The sequence below is a fragment of the Nyctibius grandis genome, chromosome 1, assembly GCF_013368605.1.
Source record: "Nyctibius grandis isolate bNycGra1 chromosome 1, bNycGra1.pri, whole genome shotgun sequence".
In the NCBI taxonomy this organism is placed as follows: Eukaryota; Metazoa; Chordata; class Aves; order Nyctibiiformes; family Nyctibiidae; genus Nyctibius; species Nyctibius grandis.
The window spans coordinates 125,027,199-125,046,772 of record NC_090658.1 but is presented as its reverse complement, the minus strand read 5'-3'; the positions used below and the strand labels follow the sequence as shown (position 1 = coordinate 125,046,772).

The 19,574-nt window shown below is 40.9% G+C and overlaps 1 protein-coding gene across 1 annotated transcript in view; it reads right to left on the bottom strand.

Moving 5' to 3' along the window:
* The window catches only part of KLHL29 (kelch like family member 29), a 146,233-nt gene that overhangs the window by 55,386 nt on the left and 71,273 nt on the right, over positions 1–19,574 (bottom strand). The window contains exons 3-4 of the mRNA XM_068404314.1: positions 19,338–19,476; positions 2,892–3,091 (exon numbers count right to left, since the gene is read on the bottom strand). Of these exons, the coding sequence (XP_068260415.1) occupies positions 2,892–3,091; positions 19,338–19,476 (339 nt within the window). The remainder of the gene's footprint in view (positions 1–2,891; positions 3,092–19,337; positions 19,477–19,574) is intronic.

The window sequence follows — 19,574 nt, the reverse complement described above, 5'->3', positions numbered from 1 at the left end:
CCAGTTTGCAAACATTTGCCCGGTTATCATATGGCTCCTGCATGAACTTGTCAGCATCGCTGCATCAGTCAGCACAAAACTGTTGTCATTTCTCATGGTCTAGACAAAAGCAGAGGAGACAGCATGTGGGGGAGAAAGAGAACGTGGCTATAATTAGCCCAGTGAAGCTGGTTAAGAAATCTCCCATTGAAATGAAACACTTTTCCTGACACATTTTGCAGCATGTTTCCATTGGAAAGTGCGAGCAGATTTGGGGTGCCTCTGTTCAATGCTGCTGAGAGGCCCAGGATAGAGGCACAAGAGCTGCCTGGACATAGAATCACAGAATCAATCAGGTTGGAAGAGACCTCAGGGATCATCGAGTCCAACCGTTGCCCTGACAGCACCACGTCAACTAGACCATGGCACTAAGTGCCATGTCCAGTCTTTTCTTAAACACATCCAGAGATGGTGACTCCACCACCTCCCTGGGCAGCCCATTCCAATGTCTAATAACGTTTTCTGAAAAGAAATTCTTCCTAATGTCCAACCTGAACCTCCCCTGGCGAAGCTTGAGGCTGTGTCCTCTTGTCCTACCGCTAGTTGCCCGGGAGAAGAGGCCGACTCCCACTTCACTACAACCTCCCTTCAGGTAGTTGTAGACTGCAAACAGTTGTAGACATCAAACAGTTAGGACCCTGCTGGAGCTTCATGGTGAAAAAGGATGACATGAATTTCACCTGACATGATGCTGTGCTGAACAGATCTATGAATTTGAGGCTTTTACTTTTTCTGGGCCTCTTTGGACTTCCCTCCACTTCTCTCACTATTTAGACACGGCCACTGATGGCAAAGAATCGCTGTTTATACTGGTGAATCCTCCAGAAACTCTGGGAAAAAAAACTGATTTTTACTACATTTTTGCTTTGTGGGGAGCAGAGGTGGCTGGGATGAAAAGAAAAAACAGTCACAGAGAAGACAAAATGCCTTTCCCTAAACTTTTTAGATGGCAAATGCTCTGCTATCTCGGTAGAGCAATCCAGTCACAGCTATAAATAAAAATAAGCAATTACACTCCATGAATTCTCCAAATGAGACTACAAAATCCCAGTGACTTCCCATATATCACTGAAATTATAACCAACTCTACTATTTCATACTATAACATGGTTCACTGAATCCAAATATTAACTATCGGAAAAGAGAAATCTCACATTGATTTAGTGAAATAAATGTATTTTGGTTTTGTGGCTAAATCTTTAGAGATAGCACAACTTAAACACATCTCCTGTTCCTGGAAAGGCCGTAAGATCTAATCACTTTTAAAAGGTGGTGAAGAGAAGGTGGGGGAAAGCAATGCCAGAGCCAGAGCCCTCATTCAAGTTGCACGGCCAACATGGTGGGATTGCAAAGCATAGATTTCATTTCCTCATTACGCACCCATTTGAGAACAGAGTTTTAAACAAGTGATGTATAAAAAACTGGAAAGAAGAGAAGAATACAATACCACAGATTCTTTACTGATGCCTGCATTGTACCAGCCTAGTCACACCACTCATCTTGCCAGCAGGCCAGCTCAGCAGTGAGAATTAACACAGCAGTAAAGTAGACTCACTTAAGTTTTGTTTTCTTTTTTTTTTTTTTGAATGAGTGCAACATTTTCTAAACCTCATCTTCCACACTCTGCAATTCTAGATGTCAGTTTTAAATGTGAACTGTCCAAGAAGAACCTATAGTTCATGTGGGTTGAAGATATATTTGAGGTCCAGAAAGAATGACATCTCCCATACCAAGATGAGGGAGCCTGAATAGAAATCAGATGTCAAAAAAAGATATTTGGAACTTGGACATGAGAAGTAAGTCATATAAGGTCAAGCTCACACATTTTGTATTAACAAGTTTGCGTTAATCAAGACTTTATAAATGATTACTGTCTCATTAACTGATATTATAGCCACGTTAATGATGGAGTGGCATATGATACAGGCAGGAATTTGAAGCAACATATGTTTTAGTTGAGCTCCAGTTCTGGTTCCTCCTCTGCCATGACAGAAATGGGGCTGGCCGGTTCCAGTTCAGACCAGTAAAGCTTGGTTAACTGAGCTGGGAACCTTGGACTGTTTTGAAATGGTCTATGCTGGAAAATATACAGAAAATGCAAGGAACAGGATGACATGGTGCCCCAGACAAGAGGAATGGGCTTCTCATGTGGCCATGAGAGGACAGACAGATGATGTTGCTCCGTACGCGTTCACTGGGGCAAATGTTCCCCATGCACGCAGGGCACACCAGTTACCAGGGGTGGGCACAGCAACCTTTCATTCCCATCCACTATTTGTGATGACACATATTCATCAAACCTAACTCTTATGAAAGAACAAACCCTGTGAACATTCAACCTGGAGTAGTTCAACCAGATCTTGTTTACAAGAACATTAGACATGTGAAGGATTTTTTCATGGACTCAAAAAAGTTCCAGTTCCTGACTCCTCTGTGGGAGTCCACCTCCACCTCTTTCAGTGCTTGCCCAAGGTGGCCTGGTGTAGCACCCACATTTGCTGTCACAGGTGTAAGCAACCTGTGAGTTACAGACTGGTATCTGTGCAGTGATCAACCTCTGGGAAACAAAACACCATCATGATACCAAGTATGAACAAAGACTCAAGAAAAAAAGCCTATCCAAGATGTGGAAGCTGCCACTCAAACAGCAGGCTCACTTCTCTAGATCATTTTCCACTGGCCATCGTGTCAGCATTTTAAATTAAAATCTCAATCCAAATAAATACTGTTTTATTTTTATTTAATTACATTTTATCCTGGGTTTCCGAATTATCTTTTAAGAGTTGTTAGAAGGAAGGCTTACAAACCTTAAAATGAGATCTTAAAACCTCACTATATGGAGTGATTCTTACCTAGAAACGAAACGCAGACTTTACAGAAAGTATGAAACTGGAACTTGCTGGCAGCTTCCAGTAGGGTTTTTGCATTGGCTGAATCTATGATCAAAGAACCTGTATAAACAAACTCCAGGAGTAATTCCAGGACATCTGCAGTGAGGTTGGACATTGCCAATTCCAGCTTCTCTCCGCTTCTGCTACTGTCTCGCGGTGACCTGGTAACAGCAGACAATTAAATTATGGACATTACACCATCCCCATTTTGTTGGCATTTATTGATTAGTGAGGGCTAGAAAATCGCTTTGCACCTCATTATATTTCTCCATTATTTTTGTTTACGGAACCGAAGAATATGAATTTTAAAATAACTGAACTTAAAAACTTTAACTGGATCTGAAAGAGAAGAGTCTTAAAGCAAGTCTTACGAAAAATCTGTTTATTGCTACTCCGCATTTTCATGCAAAAACCGTTGCAAAAGAAAAGGAAAAGAAAGGAAAGAAAGAAAAAGAAAAATGAATGAGCCAACATTAATGAAAATGAGGAACAGGATTAGCTTTCAAAGGGAAACAATACATTTTAACATCTTAGTTAACATCTCATCTTCTGTACATAATACAACTGTTAAGGAAAAGACACTCTCCAATTTCAAGAGAAAAGGTCATCTACTTTTTCAGGAATCCAGCACTGGAGTAATTTTAAATGTCATGTGCATTTAAGGATACATTTAAAGACCTTTTCATAAAAAAACCCAATAATAAATATTCATTTCTGTTTGGTTTGAACTTCTCAGTATGTTATATTGAAGTACAGGCATGAGAGATATGACATGCATATACAAATGGTCATATAAATATATATATATATATATGCTTATGCTAAAAATCTATTGTTCCCTTTTAGGCACTAAAAAAAGGAAGCCCTTCATGGCAATTGCTTTGAAAACTGAATACAAGACAAGATAGACAGACAAAATGGTTAGAGCAAAGAAGGGAGAGGGGGGGAAAACAACAACCAGCTCTGCCACAGGAAGCCAGCAGCCATCCTCTAGGAGTTTCATGACTGTGGCCTACGGTTTTTCCTGCACGAAGTGCTGAACAATTTGGGGATCAAAGTATCTCCTGCATTTGAAGTGTGGATTAGTGCTTGTGAAATTATTGGACAAAAAGAAAATGATACTGAATTAAAGTAAGGGCCCAGTTCTTAATGCATGGTTGTCTGATGTGTCTGCAACACTAAAGGCAGGTTACACCTGAAAGACAAAAGTGATGATAAATTTGGTAACATCAAGGAGGGGAGGGGAAATCTGTTGGAGTAAGAAAATAAACTCTTTTAATGGTTAGGACCATCCAGCTCCTTCTCAAAGAAACATGAACTTCTAGTCACTGGACAGTCAACATCTGCTCGCTCCAACTCTGCTAGAGTACTTGCAAAAGCCATTGCACGACTGACACAAAACCGGCACACGATGCTGCGTGACTTACACGGACTGACCAAAGCATCACTATTCACAGGCAATGCCAGCTTTAAGCATGAACAAGAGCACCACCAACCTCTTGGATTCACAAAGCTGCCTAGAAAGGTGACGGTAAGACCTCTACTACCATAACAGACGAAAAATAAACAACAGATGGGTTCCATTTTCTTCCCTCGTGACACCCCACCCCACTCACCCCAATAACCCCTACAATCATTTGGGGAAATGCTTAAAATTTGCAGTGGATGCTCTGTCACTAGCCCTCCATTGACTAGCCCTGTTCAAGTCAAGGGCACAGCTTTAATTCATACGAATCTGCAGGATCAAAGCTTTAAAGAGGCTTCATTTTTCTACTGAAAGTGTTTAGATGGTGTCCATTACCACAGTGGAGGAGCAGCTAGCAGTCCTTGATTTCATATGCTTCTCTAAGGTAGTGAACAATGGTTACTCCCATTCACAAAAGGAAACTGAGGCACAAGGAGACAAAATCACTTGTCTATCATCACAGATAAAGTCAGGGGCAAAGCAAGGAACTAACCCCCAATTTTTTATTCTAAATATTGGACTATCCCTTTGCACGGCAATACAGGGGGGTTAGATTCTATTCCACGAGCAGGTGGATAAGAATACATATTGATCACAATACCTGTGGTACCCCTACGTGCACAGATGTGCACGCTACCCCGAATCCTTATGCTTTATCACACCACAATATTCTTTCTAATCTCTTGCATATGTATTCAATTTTTCACTCAAGGCAGAAAACCTCAGGTGGCAAAACAGAAGAGCCGCCATTTCCCAGATCCTCAAGAGGATGTCACAAAATGTTATTTCTTTTTTTCTTCCTCACACTCACATACCAACAACATTCCCCATATCTGATTTATCTCCAGTTGTGTACACACCTGGTGCTGCACCCTGGGCTATCAAAACGCCTCCTGGTAGCAATGTGATTCTTGCTGAATTGTTTCCAGAAGCAGTTTGTACCTGACAGCGAGTTCATATTCATGTGGGCTGGTTAATAAGGACATTGCCTAAAATTTAAGTGAGATTTGCAGGTACCCAGCAAGTGACAGAATCAGGCTCTCTGCACTGTGGGAAGCCCCACCGTAAGCAATTATTTATTTAATGCCACTAATTGCACTGTGCTGGCGATGGCTGTGGGAATGACCGTGCATGACCTGGCAGGAACCGCACGCTCTCTCCCAGCGCAGAGACGAGGAGGCACAAAGGAAAGGATGACGTGACACCAATGTCAACGTAGACACATACACATGTTAGCAACATCTCCTAGCTGCTATTTTTCAGAATAATTAAGTAATAATCTCCTTTACTTTGTAATACACCAAGCAATAAACTGCTGCTGCAATTGATTAAACGCCAAAGAAAAGCTAAGGTGTTTAATCAATCATTAGAGCCACTTATGGCATGTATAATACAATGCTACAGAGATTATTAATACTACACAATGAACCAGAAATGGGAAAGAAAATTATCCCAATTCCTTCCTCTGCAATGCCTTGAATGTGTTGTGCTGTTCTGCTTGTGCTTTCTAAGCTGCGAGCACTTCGACTCCACGTTTAGCTGGACCAAACAGCGAGCGCAGGCTGGGTTCAGCCTGCACAGGGAAATCACAGCTACCCTGGTCTCTGTGGTGGGGATCTGCCTTGGTACAGGCTGGAGAACAGACAGGGAACTGGTTGAGGCAGGTCCTAATGGACCAAAAATGAGTGTTTGAAAGAAGAGAAGAAAATAATGGGGGAAAACAAACTGATGTGACTGGAGTGGGAAATTCCATAGATTTCTTCTTGGAACGATTTCAGTGAATCAGGTTGTGGCATCCCCCTCCAAGCCTGACTAAAGCTCTCTGTGTTCCTTGTTTTCACACGTATTAGAATATCAATATGCTCTGTGCATACTTCAGCTATTGGGACGGAGTCTTCTCTCAGCTGCTCTAGAGGAACTGCAATGAAGTGGCTAAAGCTGTAGGACAAGAATAGAATTTAGTCCTGTAAATGCATATGCAGTGGATTGGGGAAAATCTGTATGAATGTATACAGCTGTGCCCCAAATAGCTCATCCTATATCACATCAGGAGGAGTTCTGTCAGTGGCATTGGTTGATACAAACATTTAGAAAAGTCTCCTCTCAGAAAAAGCACTGACTTCTTGCCTTAAGAGCTGGGAAAAGACACAGCTCTACCTGGTACATACAGTCCAGTTCCCCCACTCCTGGCACAAACACGGGGTATTTTGGGGATGGAGAGCCTGCCTGCTTCGTGTTTCAGTCTCACCTGAAGCCAGGCAATGTACACTTATCGTCCATGGACATCATTAAATGTGGCACATTCTGCTATTTGCCCTGTGAACTCTAAAGTTTAAACAGAATGATGTCATTTTATTGGCCTTGTAATCATTGCTCATATTAGAAAGGTCACACATTTCACATTGTGGCAGAAAATCAATAGCTCTCCCAACAGCCTCTGGGGGGAAAAGTTTTGCTTCTGAAGAATAATATATAATAAACAATTTTTAGTCCTTACTTTATCATGGCTGTAATCTTGGAGAACAGCTACAGTAAAAATCTGGCAAAGGCTGATATATAAAGTCATTAAAATTAGGAAGTGATTTAGAACAGGACTTTTAAAAAGATTTATCTTGAGCTAAACAGCAAAGAGGTTTGTTTAGGTCTACATTTAAACAAGCTCCAAGAGCTCTTTAACAGCTTAATTTTATAGTAGTTGTTGGGGAATTCTTTCAGATTTATAAATCATGTATTTCTCCAGCAAGGTGATAGACCTGAGCAACGTGCAAGCAGAACAGAACCTGCAGATAAGCAGGAAGCACAGATACACTCTGAATGGGTAAGGGGGGGGGTTACTGACAAATATTTTGTATTCTCTGGAATAATTAGGTCTAACAAAACAAAGCCAAGGTCTTTGAACATACTCTGGCTACTTATCCTTCAACTTAATTACTTAAACTAGAGGAGACAAAGGCACAGGGAACCTTTTAAAGCAAAAGATGGCTCAACTACCCTCTCAAATAACAAATCAAAATCTGTGTCCCTTTCTGTTAGCTAATATATAGAAAAGAGCTAAAACGTTTAAATACTGATAGCAGGAAAAATAACCCTAAAACCTCATCTGCAAGATTTAGGAGTGGAACTGACAAAAAAAAAAGTAGAGAACTTTACATTTTTGGTATTCATTTGTCCTTGAAAATCATTTCCATACACGTAATACACAGAGACAAAAATCAGCACTGGCGTTTTCATGCTTAATAGCGATGCAACCGAGTTTTCTGCACCTCGAGTTATAAATATATCCATGCATTTTACCTGCATTAATCGTATCAATACATTCACTTAACAGAACTCCTGTGTGATTCAGTTCAAATATTTAATAGTGAGATGCCTTGATTTGCAAAGCCACATTTAGAGCCTGGCTAAAGTAGCTGTGTATGTGAAACACCACCAGCGCATCAATTTGTCAATCTATGGACAGTGCTACCGCCTCCAGCTCAGGCTTCCCTCATGGTTTGGATATGCTGCCTTTAACCGGCTTGCAACATTACTTTGACTGACTAATGGTTTGGCTACAGCTTCACTCAATTTTAGATCAAATACAAAAAGCTACCTATACCCGGTACAGATGCCAGCCAACTCTCTGTTTACAAGCTATAGTCACAAAGTCAAAACAAATTCTGGATGTTCAAAATGGAGCCATCTGCACGGAACAAACATGAAAAAAATGTGAAACATTTTATGTAAATGTACATTACTGCCTAGGAACAGTTGGTTCAGCTTCCTCCCAGGCTGCCTGGCTGGGAACAGGAGGACTGACAGAGTTTGTGACACCTATTTACATTCAAAACCATATGACTCACTGTGCCATAGACTCAAAGGTATAACGTATATTTAAGCTCTGTGCTCCAAAAGGGCACTAAAATAAATGATTATCTTTTAAAATAAAGACATGTTCAGAATTAGCATTTGCAATCTTTCCCCAGGCATGTGGGACTTGGTGTGTGCTTTTTTCTTTCTGCTTCTCCAAGGTCCATCACTTCTGCTTGTGAACAGAGAGCCTACCTCCATTACCTGCTTCTCCCAAGAGGAGACAACGGCAAAGAGCTAGCTCCATAATATAGCCTCAGTTTTGTTCATATTACACTCTGAATTTATTTTTAACTAACAGGAAATCAGACTGATTCTGGTAGTGTAATAAAAAAAAAATTGCTATCTTTGACTATCTATTGCTCAAGATCCCATACAACACAGGAATTTGAATATCCTCCACTAAAAGCATGTTTGAGCTAATGGGAGGCTACAGGACTGTGAGCATGCGGGCGGGAGCTCCAGCTCCACCCTTGACTGAGGCAGCTGAAGCCTGTATTTTGGGGCTGGTCCCTCCCTGCATGGACCAAAGTCATGGCCTGTCCCACCGGCCAGCTGCCTCCCGGCCTCTTCACCTCGCGCCTTCCCAGGATCTGCCCCAGCAGCTCGACACGCTGATCTTGCTGACTTGCTTTCGTAACTAGGAACATAAATGTTTACCCTACATTAATTGTGTTCCCATTCTACTGGAGCAAAATATTTGCTACCAAGATAGATAGGACAAAAAAAAATCAAATTAAATTGCTTTGTTCACTGGACAGTGTTTTGGTCTCCAGAAAACAGGAAATACAAGATTTTTATGTAAGATGCAACACTTAAATGAGGAGAACCTACTTCTTTTTATCTCTGTCAAATTATTTTGATTACTAAAGAAAGGGCTCCAGACTGGGATAGGCAGCTTCTCATGAGGCTTAAAAGTCTGTTAGCTATTTGCTCATTAAAAACTCCTGTTCAAGTCTATAGTTCAAGTCTATACAATTTAGACTGAACATCTTGTTTACTGCGGAACATAATCCTTAAAGCACTGAAACCCCAGGCAAAGAAGAGAGTGGAATGTTGCTGCATCTTAACTGTCCACTATTTGACTTTTCATCATTGTCAGAGTTATTAATGTTTCAAAACCCAGATGTCTATTTATCTTGGGAGAAGCAACAAAGAAACTTAGTTATATTATAGCCAGCCTTCAGCTAAGAACAGAACAGACATGATACTCTACATGGAAAGTCGTATTTCATACCGAAGAGCTTGATTTATCATAATTACACACTCATGAGATATAAAAGCATAGATGTCCAAACATACTAACATACATTTCCACGACACACGCACCAAGATGTATGCACATACTGAGGTAACAGGTTATTTACTGAGTTATTCAAGTTTATGCAGCTGCAAGGTAATCAATCATGTAAATGATGACAGGAAGGGACATTTATAGAGCAACATCATTGCAATATGTATGTCATAAGGCATTGAATGTTCTATTAAATAGGATGTAAAAAAAAATAAATTACGCCCTAGCATTGCTTCTCCTTTGGAACTATTTTATCAGCTCAAAATGTATTAACTTGCAAATCTCTGCCTTCGTTATACTATCTTGTAGATAAATATTATCTTTGAGACTCAGCCACTATCCATCTGTCTCATGAGAGACGAAAACATATACTGTAATGGTGCTATTGTACGATTACAATAAAGAACGAGTAAAATCACAAGATTAAATAAATTACATTGTTTAAACACAGGTTTGCAAATTTGTCACGAAAATTTACCTGACCAACAAATCCATTTGCTCACTTTTCACCAGGTTGTTGATACAAATAACGTTCCTTGTTCCAGGCAAACAAAACTTGGCAAGACTAGTGTAACTTATTAGGGTCAAACGCTGCCAGTTTGCACCTGCTCTATCAGAAGAAAATCAGGAAAATTAATGGCTGTGAGCTCGGGCATGCACTAGCAGCTCCTACTAATTCACCGTCACAGAAATGATCATCACAAACCAAGATGAGCAACGGGATTAACGGCAAATGCTTTTGTTCACGGACAACATAGCCAGAATAAAATAAAAGAAACAAAAGAGCCACGTCTCCTATATCTCCTTAATGCCGTTCACCGACGGAACACAATCCAATTGCTCGGTCAAGACTGTTTCTAAAGGCGCGGGATCAGCGGCAGCCTGTAACGCTATAGTGTCGGAGATCACAGTGGGAGGCACAAATCTGCCTCCCTGCTGAGATTTAAGAAAGAAGATGACGAGTTTGAAGATGCTGGTTTAAATGACTAGCAAGTGAATGAAGAAGTGAATAAATAGCAAGTGCCCTTGGAAGAACAGCATCTCATGACCTAGACTTTTGCTAGGGACTGAGAATAAACTGAATCTCACTAGGTACTTGTGGAGAAGTAAAAAAACTGGGCCAACCTATTAACAGCACAGGATCTATCATCTTGTTCGCAAGTATCTCTGGCAGCCTAATTCAGAAATATGTGGCAAAATAGCCTGGGGTGAGAGCAACTATTTGTTAAAGGTAAATAAAAGATGCAAGTAGGTTTTGGTGGATTATATGCAAAGGAAGATTAAAAATAAAATGACAGAATAAAAAATTTATTCTCATCAAACTTAAAGCTCACCCCCTTAACCAAGTCCTACCTGATTTGTTTTAATGATATTTATTACACCATCAAAAACCAGCTTAGCAGAGAGCTGGCATTATGCAGCTAATAAATCTGTTTCTTAGGAATGTAGTGAAATTTATACAAGTAATTATCTAGGTAAGTCTATCCAAGGCTTTCTCATCATTGCAATGTCTAGAGGGAAAACAATAATAAAATAATGATAACCACAATTATTATTTATTACTGCTACTATGATTATGGTAGTGGCCAAAGATCCCAATCAGCATTTCAGTAATTAGAATTAATTCTGTCAGGCACTGGGTTCTTTCTCACTCAGTTACAGCATGTTGCTAGTGCTTTTCTACAGTGTACGTAGAGCCAGCCTGTGCTCTGGACATCAGTGGAAGGTAATTGCATCACTTACAGCCACAGTACACGCGGGAAAGGGCAGGTAGCTCTTCTCACCCCGTCAATCCCTGCCCACACCACCCCACCGAACTGCTCGGAGTATTTCAGTCACTGAGCAAGCAAAAAAGGGGAGATTGTGATCTGATATGATCATAACCTGGTCATATTAATTCAAATTCATTATCCCAATGCAGCAGTGGCTAATCCTTGATGATTTAAATGAAAGGAAGTGAACTGCTGATCCCTGGAGCTACCTGCTAGCACACTGGAGTTAGAGATTTAATTACCCTTGTTTTAGGGCAAGACTTGCTTTTGGAAGGGGCCCAAAAATGACAGCTTTCAAGAACACGGCTCCTGCTTCTATGCCGTGCAAGTTTTTTTTGCTGTTTTTGATCCATTTAGCTTGAACTGCACCTCGTTAGATAACCGTTCCCTTTCACCCCTAAATTTCAACGCAGTCAAGCCGAGATAGGGCTGTGAGATGTAAGTAAATACAGGCAGGTCACCCGCACCAGCATCTTGTGAGTGGTTGTATGACAGCTGCACGGCTCACAGATAGGCCTAGCCAGAGCAAGAGAGGTGATTAGTCTGTCATTTCTTGGATAAGATTTGCAGGATTTGTAGTTCTGTCTAGAAATTATGTGAGCGAGAAGCCCAAACGACAGTAAATAGAGATGCTGTCAATGAGGGAGAGGAGCAAGAGGTTAAGTAATTCTGCTCGGTGCCTCGGTGAGCTGCAGCCATTACGAGGAAGAAGCTTAATTTCTGCACTGCACCTCGAGGTTGGAAAAGCAGCCCTTCTCTCCTCCTCGCCACGGTTTCTCTTCAGAGCACGGTACATCGATCCATCCCTCCTTTCGGAGCCAGCATCCAGTCGAATCCATGGATGATCCCATAGATTCACCCCCCTAATCCATGGCCACACTCGCCAGGCTGGAAATAGCTGGCCTGCGACACCTGCTACAGGTTTTTGTGGCAGTTCCTTAGCCTGGCAGCCCAGCACCACCACTGAATATTTGTAAGCTGCAGTTCATTTATGTAGAAGACCATATATTTTTGCTTGATGAAAACATTTTTTTCCAAGGCCTGGCAGCTGCAACATTTGAAACCCAGCAGGCAGCTCCGACAGGCAGGTGGGAGCACGGCCGCTCTGCCGGGCAGAGCGAGCGAAGCGCACTCATGGGAAGGGGTCACCGAACACAGAAAGCTGCTTCCCGTGCCAGGATTCTGCGCCCAACACACAGCAATTATCACTCCCTTGCTTCAGAGAAAAATGTCGTCCACAGCATAAATATCAGAAATAGCATAAGTATCAGAAATAGTGTGGCCAGCAGGATGAGGGAAGTGATCGTCCCTCTGTACTCGGCACTGGTGAGGCCGCACCTTGAGTACTGTGTCCAGTTCTGGGCCCCGCACTTCAAGAAAGACATCGAGGTGCTGGAGCGAGTCCAGAGAAGGGCAACGAAGCTGGTGAGGGGTCTGGAGAACAAGTCTGATGAGGAGCAGCTGAGGGAACTGGGGTTGTTTAGTCTGGAGAAAAGGAGGCTGAGGGGAAACCTTATCGCTCTCTACAACTACCTGAAACAGGTTGCAGCGAGGTGGGCGTTGGTCTCTTCTCCCAGGTAACAAGTGATAGGATGAGAGGAAACGGCCTCAAGTTGCGCCAGGGGAGGTTTAGATTGGATATCAGGAAAAATTTCTTCACGGAAAGGGTTATTAAACATTGGAACAGGCTGCGCAGGGAAAAGGTGGAGTCACCATCCCTGGACTATTTAAAAGCCGTGCAGATGGGGTGCTTAGGGACATGGTTTAGTGGTGGACTTGGTACTGTTAGGTTAATGGTTGGACTTGATCTTAAAGGTCCTTTCCAACCAAAATGATTCTACAATGTACACCCGCACCCTGGCAGTAAAGGGTGAAGAATATTTAAACTCCCGTGCAACCTCCCATTCTCACAGACTCTGTTAAATGGTTTAACAGAAACCACTGGTGCTGGCTGCCTAGGCACAATATACCTCTCCTGGCACCTGAAACGAACATTGTATTTTTAACTTGCTATTTCTCTGTTTTCAAAGAAATAGTTATAATTTGTTTCCACATTCGTTCTCTTCTACAATGGAGCTGAAGCATGCAGATCTAGAAATGCTGCCTGCTCCTCTCCTGGAGTTAAAAGCAAGGCTCTTAATAAGCAGGAAAACATGAAGGGGTCACTAAGAGTAGATTTTTCTTTCATCTGCTATTTCTCATTTTGGGCTTTTTACAACGTAAACACAAACCAGACAGTCTGTTTTTCAGACACCTAAATGCTTTAGCAGTTTTGTCAGACTGTTTCAGATGGATAGCGGCAGCTTTCTCTGTCTTGCATCCAAATGCTGCCTTTCCACACAATGGTGTAAAATGCAGAATGACATCTCTGTCTTCAGTGTAGGTGTAAAGCAAAAGGCATTTGGTCCTCTCACCCTAAATGCTTTACTTCTCCCTGCCCTGCCTTCAATCTCTAAGACAGTATACACAACCTTACTTTTTTTGGGAAAAAAAATAAAAGATCTGAACACTTGCAAAAAGAGACAAGGTATCGTGGAAAAGCAATCTGGCCATGAACTCGCTGGCTCCGCTCCTTAGGAGAAGGATGAACGTAGCGTTGCCAGATTGCACTGCATCAAAAATGCTTGCTTCTTGTGACCAAATCTCTTTGTGTATGTGACTTATTGCTCTGTGCTAGTGGAATTAGGCAGCCAGGGTGACTTCAAATTTAGAAAGCATCATTAAAATCAAATCTTGAATAGACAAAGCTTATAGGACAGGATCTGTGTATCTTTAGTAACTGACCACAGAGAAATAAAACTGAAGTCTACTTATAAAAGCCAGCATTTTGGCCAAGAAGAGAATTTTACGTCAAGTGCTTCCTATTATTAATGTCATATTTGGTAGAGATTCCAGCAGTTTTGTGTTGCATTAAGAAGAAAGCAGCAAATTAAAATGTTCCGGTGAAACTCCCTTTGTTATGGAAATATCAGACGTTCCATTTATCCAGCAGCTGTATTTGTCTATCCCAAATGCAGCTGGAAAAAAATGATTCCTCTTCATGGGATTTTCCACTCCTTCCTTCCTTCCTTCCAGAACACACACATAGAATCATTTAGGTTGGAAAAGACCTTTAAGATCATCAAGTCCAACCGTAAACCTAATATATCTTCCACCATTTCTTCTGGGGTACATATAAAGACACAGAACTCCTTTCTCTCCTCCCCCAAACCAAGAAGCTGTAGCTACAAGATTGGCTTAAATAAGAAAATCTGTGCTCTGAGAGAGGGGTATTTTGGAGATGGTTTTTTTGATGGATCTTGATCTATTTCTTTCTTTCTGTGCACATATATAAGCATATGTATGTGACATTCAGACAAACACTCGTTTTTGGAAGGAATCATTCATGTACTTTTAGCCAACTACAGTACAGGTGTCTAATCAAAACTAAGTGACTAGCCTTTTCTCTCTGGGCAATCAAAAATGAGCACTTCCAGAAAGCAGTTCACACTATTTATCATAAGGAGGGATGAACCGCCCTACGGACATTCCTGTCTTCCCTCACGACTGCAGAGGAACCCCAGATAACCAGCTTAGGCTGGACCCCTGAAGGAAGGACTGTAACACCCATCTTAACTTCATAGTCTAAGCAAATCATATCAGCTCTCTATTAGTAGTAAAGAGGGATGGCCTCCTCCTTCATCTCTTATCTTAGACACCTATTTTATGGTGAGAGGACTTGCCTCCTGGAAAAGTCTGTCTCCCTCTCTGTAGACTATAGCAGCAGGCTAGAAGATGAGGTTAGACTACCCTGCCTTAGATGTCAACCTTGGGCATAAAGATTGGTTGACTAACAGCAAGAGACGAGAACCTCTCATTGCTCCAGAGGGATCTACTACCTGCCTGCACAAAAGTACCTAAATTAAGAGACAAGGTTCCTTCTGGAAGCCTTCAGGGTGCTTCTCTTCATTGCTTGTATCATAAATCCTTGCTTTGGGAAGGCTGTTTTCTTAAGTACCTAAAATATAGGTGCGAATTAGATGCCAAAGTCAGGCAGACTGGAAGCAACTGTAGTTGGCAATACACTCAAAATACGTAAGATGGCATTTAGGTGACAGAACCCTACTCCAGCTGCTATTTACCATCCATTTTCTCCTGAAGTCCCATACTGCAGTAATCTTGTATTGGTTACAGTTTGAAGAAGCTGACTAACCACATGATTTCCCTAAGCACAGATAAAGTGTATCAACTCCTCTATATGCTCTATGCCTGAAGGAGCAAGCAGTAAGGCCAAGTACTCAATCCCATACCTGTCATAGAGTAGGCTCAAATATTCAGCAGAAAAAAGAATATACTTTAAAGGGGATTTTATGAAGAGAACTTAAGGAAACCTCGCACTCTCCAAATATGTTTAATATTGTGTAAAATTGTTCCTGAGTTTGTTAGCAACAGCCGCACAGCCCCTGAAATTATTGCGATATGTCCAACTGCAGGACCAGCCTTGGGCATGCACCCATCTTCACACATCCCCATCCCTCCTCTACACCTCTCTTTCCTCCCTTTGTGGGCACAGTGAAGTGGAACAGTCATCAAGAACATTTCACATCTGCTACTCCTAATACAACTAATCCTCTTCAGATGATTTTGCACTGAAAAGGACTAAGAGTGTTTTTTTACGGTCAGCTGCTGTTGGGAAGGACATGAACATCAAGTCCTGGCTTTGGCTCGAGTGCTGCACAGCTCCTGACAGGGACGGGTTAACCCGTTTCCAAGAGCATAGTGCTTGGTATAGTGCTGAGCTTAGGCTCAGGACTGGACTAACCCAACCTCAAAAGGGCCATGATCATATATTTAAGACGTTAAACCACATGGAACAAGAACTTTTCTGGAGGAGGACCAGAATGCTCAGCACATTGCAGGATTAACCATTTACTGAGAAATTAAGGGGGTTTCAAAATGCGCTCTCATTACCAAATTTGTTTCATAAATAATAAATAACTTCAGAATTGTTTTGGTCAATCAAACCTGGTTATCATCTTTTCACTACAGTGTAATAAAAATAACATATTTTTTTCCCTGCTGTGACTAATTCTCATCAAATAGCCTTCCTCAAGGTAGGCAATAACTCTAGTTCTATTATGCTTTTTGTCTATATTTTGTTTGTTTTGAGGAAGGGATAATTGATCTTATTTGGTTTTGAACATTTCCCTTTTATTCTTTTGAGACACTACTTGTTATTCTACCATCAGATACCAACTCGAACACACAGTGGAATCAATGGCAGAACATGAGGTTAACAAGAACTAGCCTGTGGCAAAGAATAGCTGAAGTAAATACTCTGAAAGATATCCTTTTTCTGCATGTTCATATGGATGCACATAGCACCTTCCTGAATACATCATCTTCTCATTGACGTTTCTGGTGACCCATCGGTGCCCTCGGTTGGAATGGCATTAGAGTTTAACTCTAGCATGCACTGGAGTCACCATCTCTGGAGTTATTTAAAAGACGAGTAGATGTAGTGCTTAGGGATATTGTTTAGTGGTTGACTTGGTAGTGTTAGGTTAATGGTTGGACTCGATGATCTTAGAGGTCCTTTCCAACCAAGACGATTCTGTGACTGAAATGGCCTTTATATTATATTTAGTATAAAGAGACCTCTTTTATTCTTTAAGAAAAACTGCCATTTCTTGTTTTCATTTCTATAACAACGCAACGAGTGCAATATAAATCACATAAAGCTTTAAACAATATCTCAAAGGAGCTGCTAACAAATATCAGGAGAGGGTTCTAGACATATTGTATTTATAAACATACTGACTCTGTGAACTATAATGATTCTGTATTATTAAGGGCATGATCCTACAAAATATTGAATGCCTCTTGCAACTTGAGTCCTTGACTTTCATTGACTTCACGGGGTTTCTAAAAGGACTAGGCTTTACACTGCAAGTATCCTCTAAAAAGCAAGTCTTTAGAAATTCCACCCCATAGCCCTGAGTTTATCATCTCGCAAAGACACATTTGCTCAGTTTACAGGTGAATATTTATTTTTCTCACCTGACAGTTTTGCAAACTCAACTAGACATCAAGCTGGATTTTTCCCTATTCAAGCATTATCATCAATAATAAAGGTATTTTTGCCTTGGATACACCTGTGCAACTCCATTAGCCTGCATCAAGGTTACATGTGTGCAACCGAGGTTATATATGGGAGACAATTGGGATGGAGAGACCTGACTGTGGACACAAATCGACCTCTGGAATATATATTGCTGCTGATGATGTGAAAGAAGGCAAAAAGTGGTGAGGTTGGCAAATGGGCTAAACCTTTCACTAATTTTTTCTTGTACTGCATGTGAGCCCGTGTGAGCTGCTGAAAGACAATAAATGCTGAAACCTAGGGGTTTTGCTTTCACAGTCTCTTTTCAGAGCATTTAAAAAGGTTTTTTTTTTTCTATTTGTTTAAAATGAGTTCATATCAGAGCAGTGTTCAATCTAAAGTATATCTCCATTTGATAACTAAATAATAAAGCAGAAACATTCGTCAGTGTGCTTCTAGAAATAGATGCTGCCTGGTGACTTCTGCACACAGATGTCTTCACAGCAAAATCTAAATGACAGTCTTTGGCCAGTCAGTTATTGGATTTCTGTAAGCTGATTCTAAGATTTTTCTTTCCCAATAGACTCTATTCCTTATCGCCCTAAAAAGCATACACTGTAGCCTTAACAATTAAATGATAATGAGCAGACAGAAGAGAAAGGACAGGAGAGATCTGGCATAGCTACAGCTAGCAATCATTAGATTTACAGAGGGGAAAAGACATGCTTCCTAGGCCAACATATTTTTTATGAATAATTGATAAGGCAGTCAGCACAGTTATATCATAGAAATGTAATATATATCCATAATTATAAAACCAGCTTTGTGCAAAAGGACATAATACACTGAAAGGAGATACCAGCCAATATGACATCCTGAAATAAAATACAGTCACTATCGTGTTAGTTGGCAAAATTTAAATACAGGATTTGAAGCAAGCAAAATGTTCTTTAATCCCATTTTTTAGCACAGTCCAGGCTCAGTCTGCTCAGGAAAATACTGCAAGGCAAAATCAGCAGCTGCATTAATTTGCTGATGATTGAGAGAAAAATGAAAGTTATCCTCATGTTTTTTTTTCTCCCTACTTGCTACTCTAACTTACTAATAATATGAGAGTACCCATTTATTCCTATGGAAGTATATGAAGCATACAAATTGAAAAATCAATGTAACGGAAAAAAAAGATTATCATGCACTGTTTAGAATCAATCAGCTAGAAACAGAGGGGGGAAAATGCGAAGGTGGAGACATGATGCTTAGAAAATGCACATATTGTACCTACCCCAAGCTAGAGTGTTTGTAGGAAAAAACTACCCTTAGTCTAACATACGGACTGAGCTATATTTTGACCAGAAAATCATCTTATTTCCAATCTTTTCTAGAGAAATTAATCAATTGTCTTTTTTTTTTCTTTTTCAGGTCCCCAAATAATAAAAATATCAATCCCTTTGCCCGTAAAAGGCACACAAAAGCATCTAACAAAGATTTCAGGGTGAAGGGATTACGGCACTCAAAATGCTTTATTAGCACGATGCCTCAGCATCGTTCACCAGGACGCTGACGGCTTATTGTAGCCCGAAGGACAGACTTCTGTCGTATGTGATGGAGTCCCTTGAAAACATCGACAGCAACAGTTTTTAGTTGTGGTCTGAATCACCATTAGCAGTTGATTTTAAATCTTAGATCTCTCAGTTGTGGAACACTTTCTTCGGCCAAAACCGGCCTGTACTGATCAGAAATAATTACACTGTACGAGTCAGATGTGTAACGAATGGGTCTGAGTCTCAGTTTGGAAATACATTCAGAGGAGGTGGAAAGAATGGCTACTGGCTCTGTGACAGGAGATTCAATCTTCATAAACCTGCAAGAGAGGGGAGGAAAAAAAAGCGACACAAATGCGCCCTACAAAAGAACAGAGCAGATCACAGCTGGAAGGAAGGCAAACCTTTTAATCAGGTCCTTGAAATACAAGCTGCAGGAAGCTAGAACATTTTGGTGGACTTCAAACTCTTTGCCTTCAACAATAATTTTCAGGTCTGTAAACTCTTTCGCTCTGCGTTGCTGGTTCAACTCCTTCAACATTTCTGCAGAACAGAGAAGACAGACAGTGCCAGGGTTCCCATTAAGAGTTTTTTATTTTTACTTTTTACTTTTCATTTTTTTTTGTAAAGAAGTAGAGAAA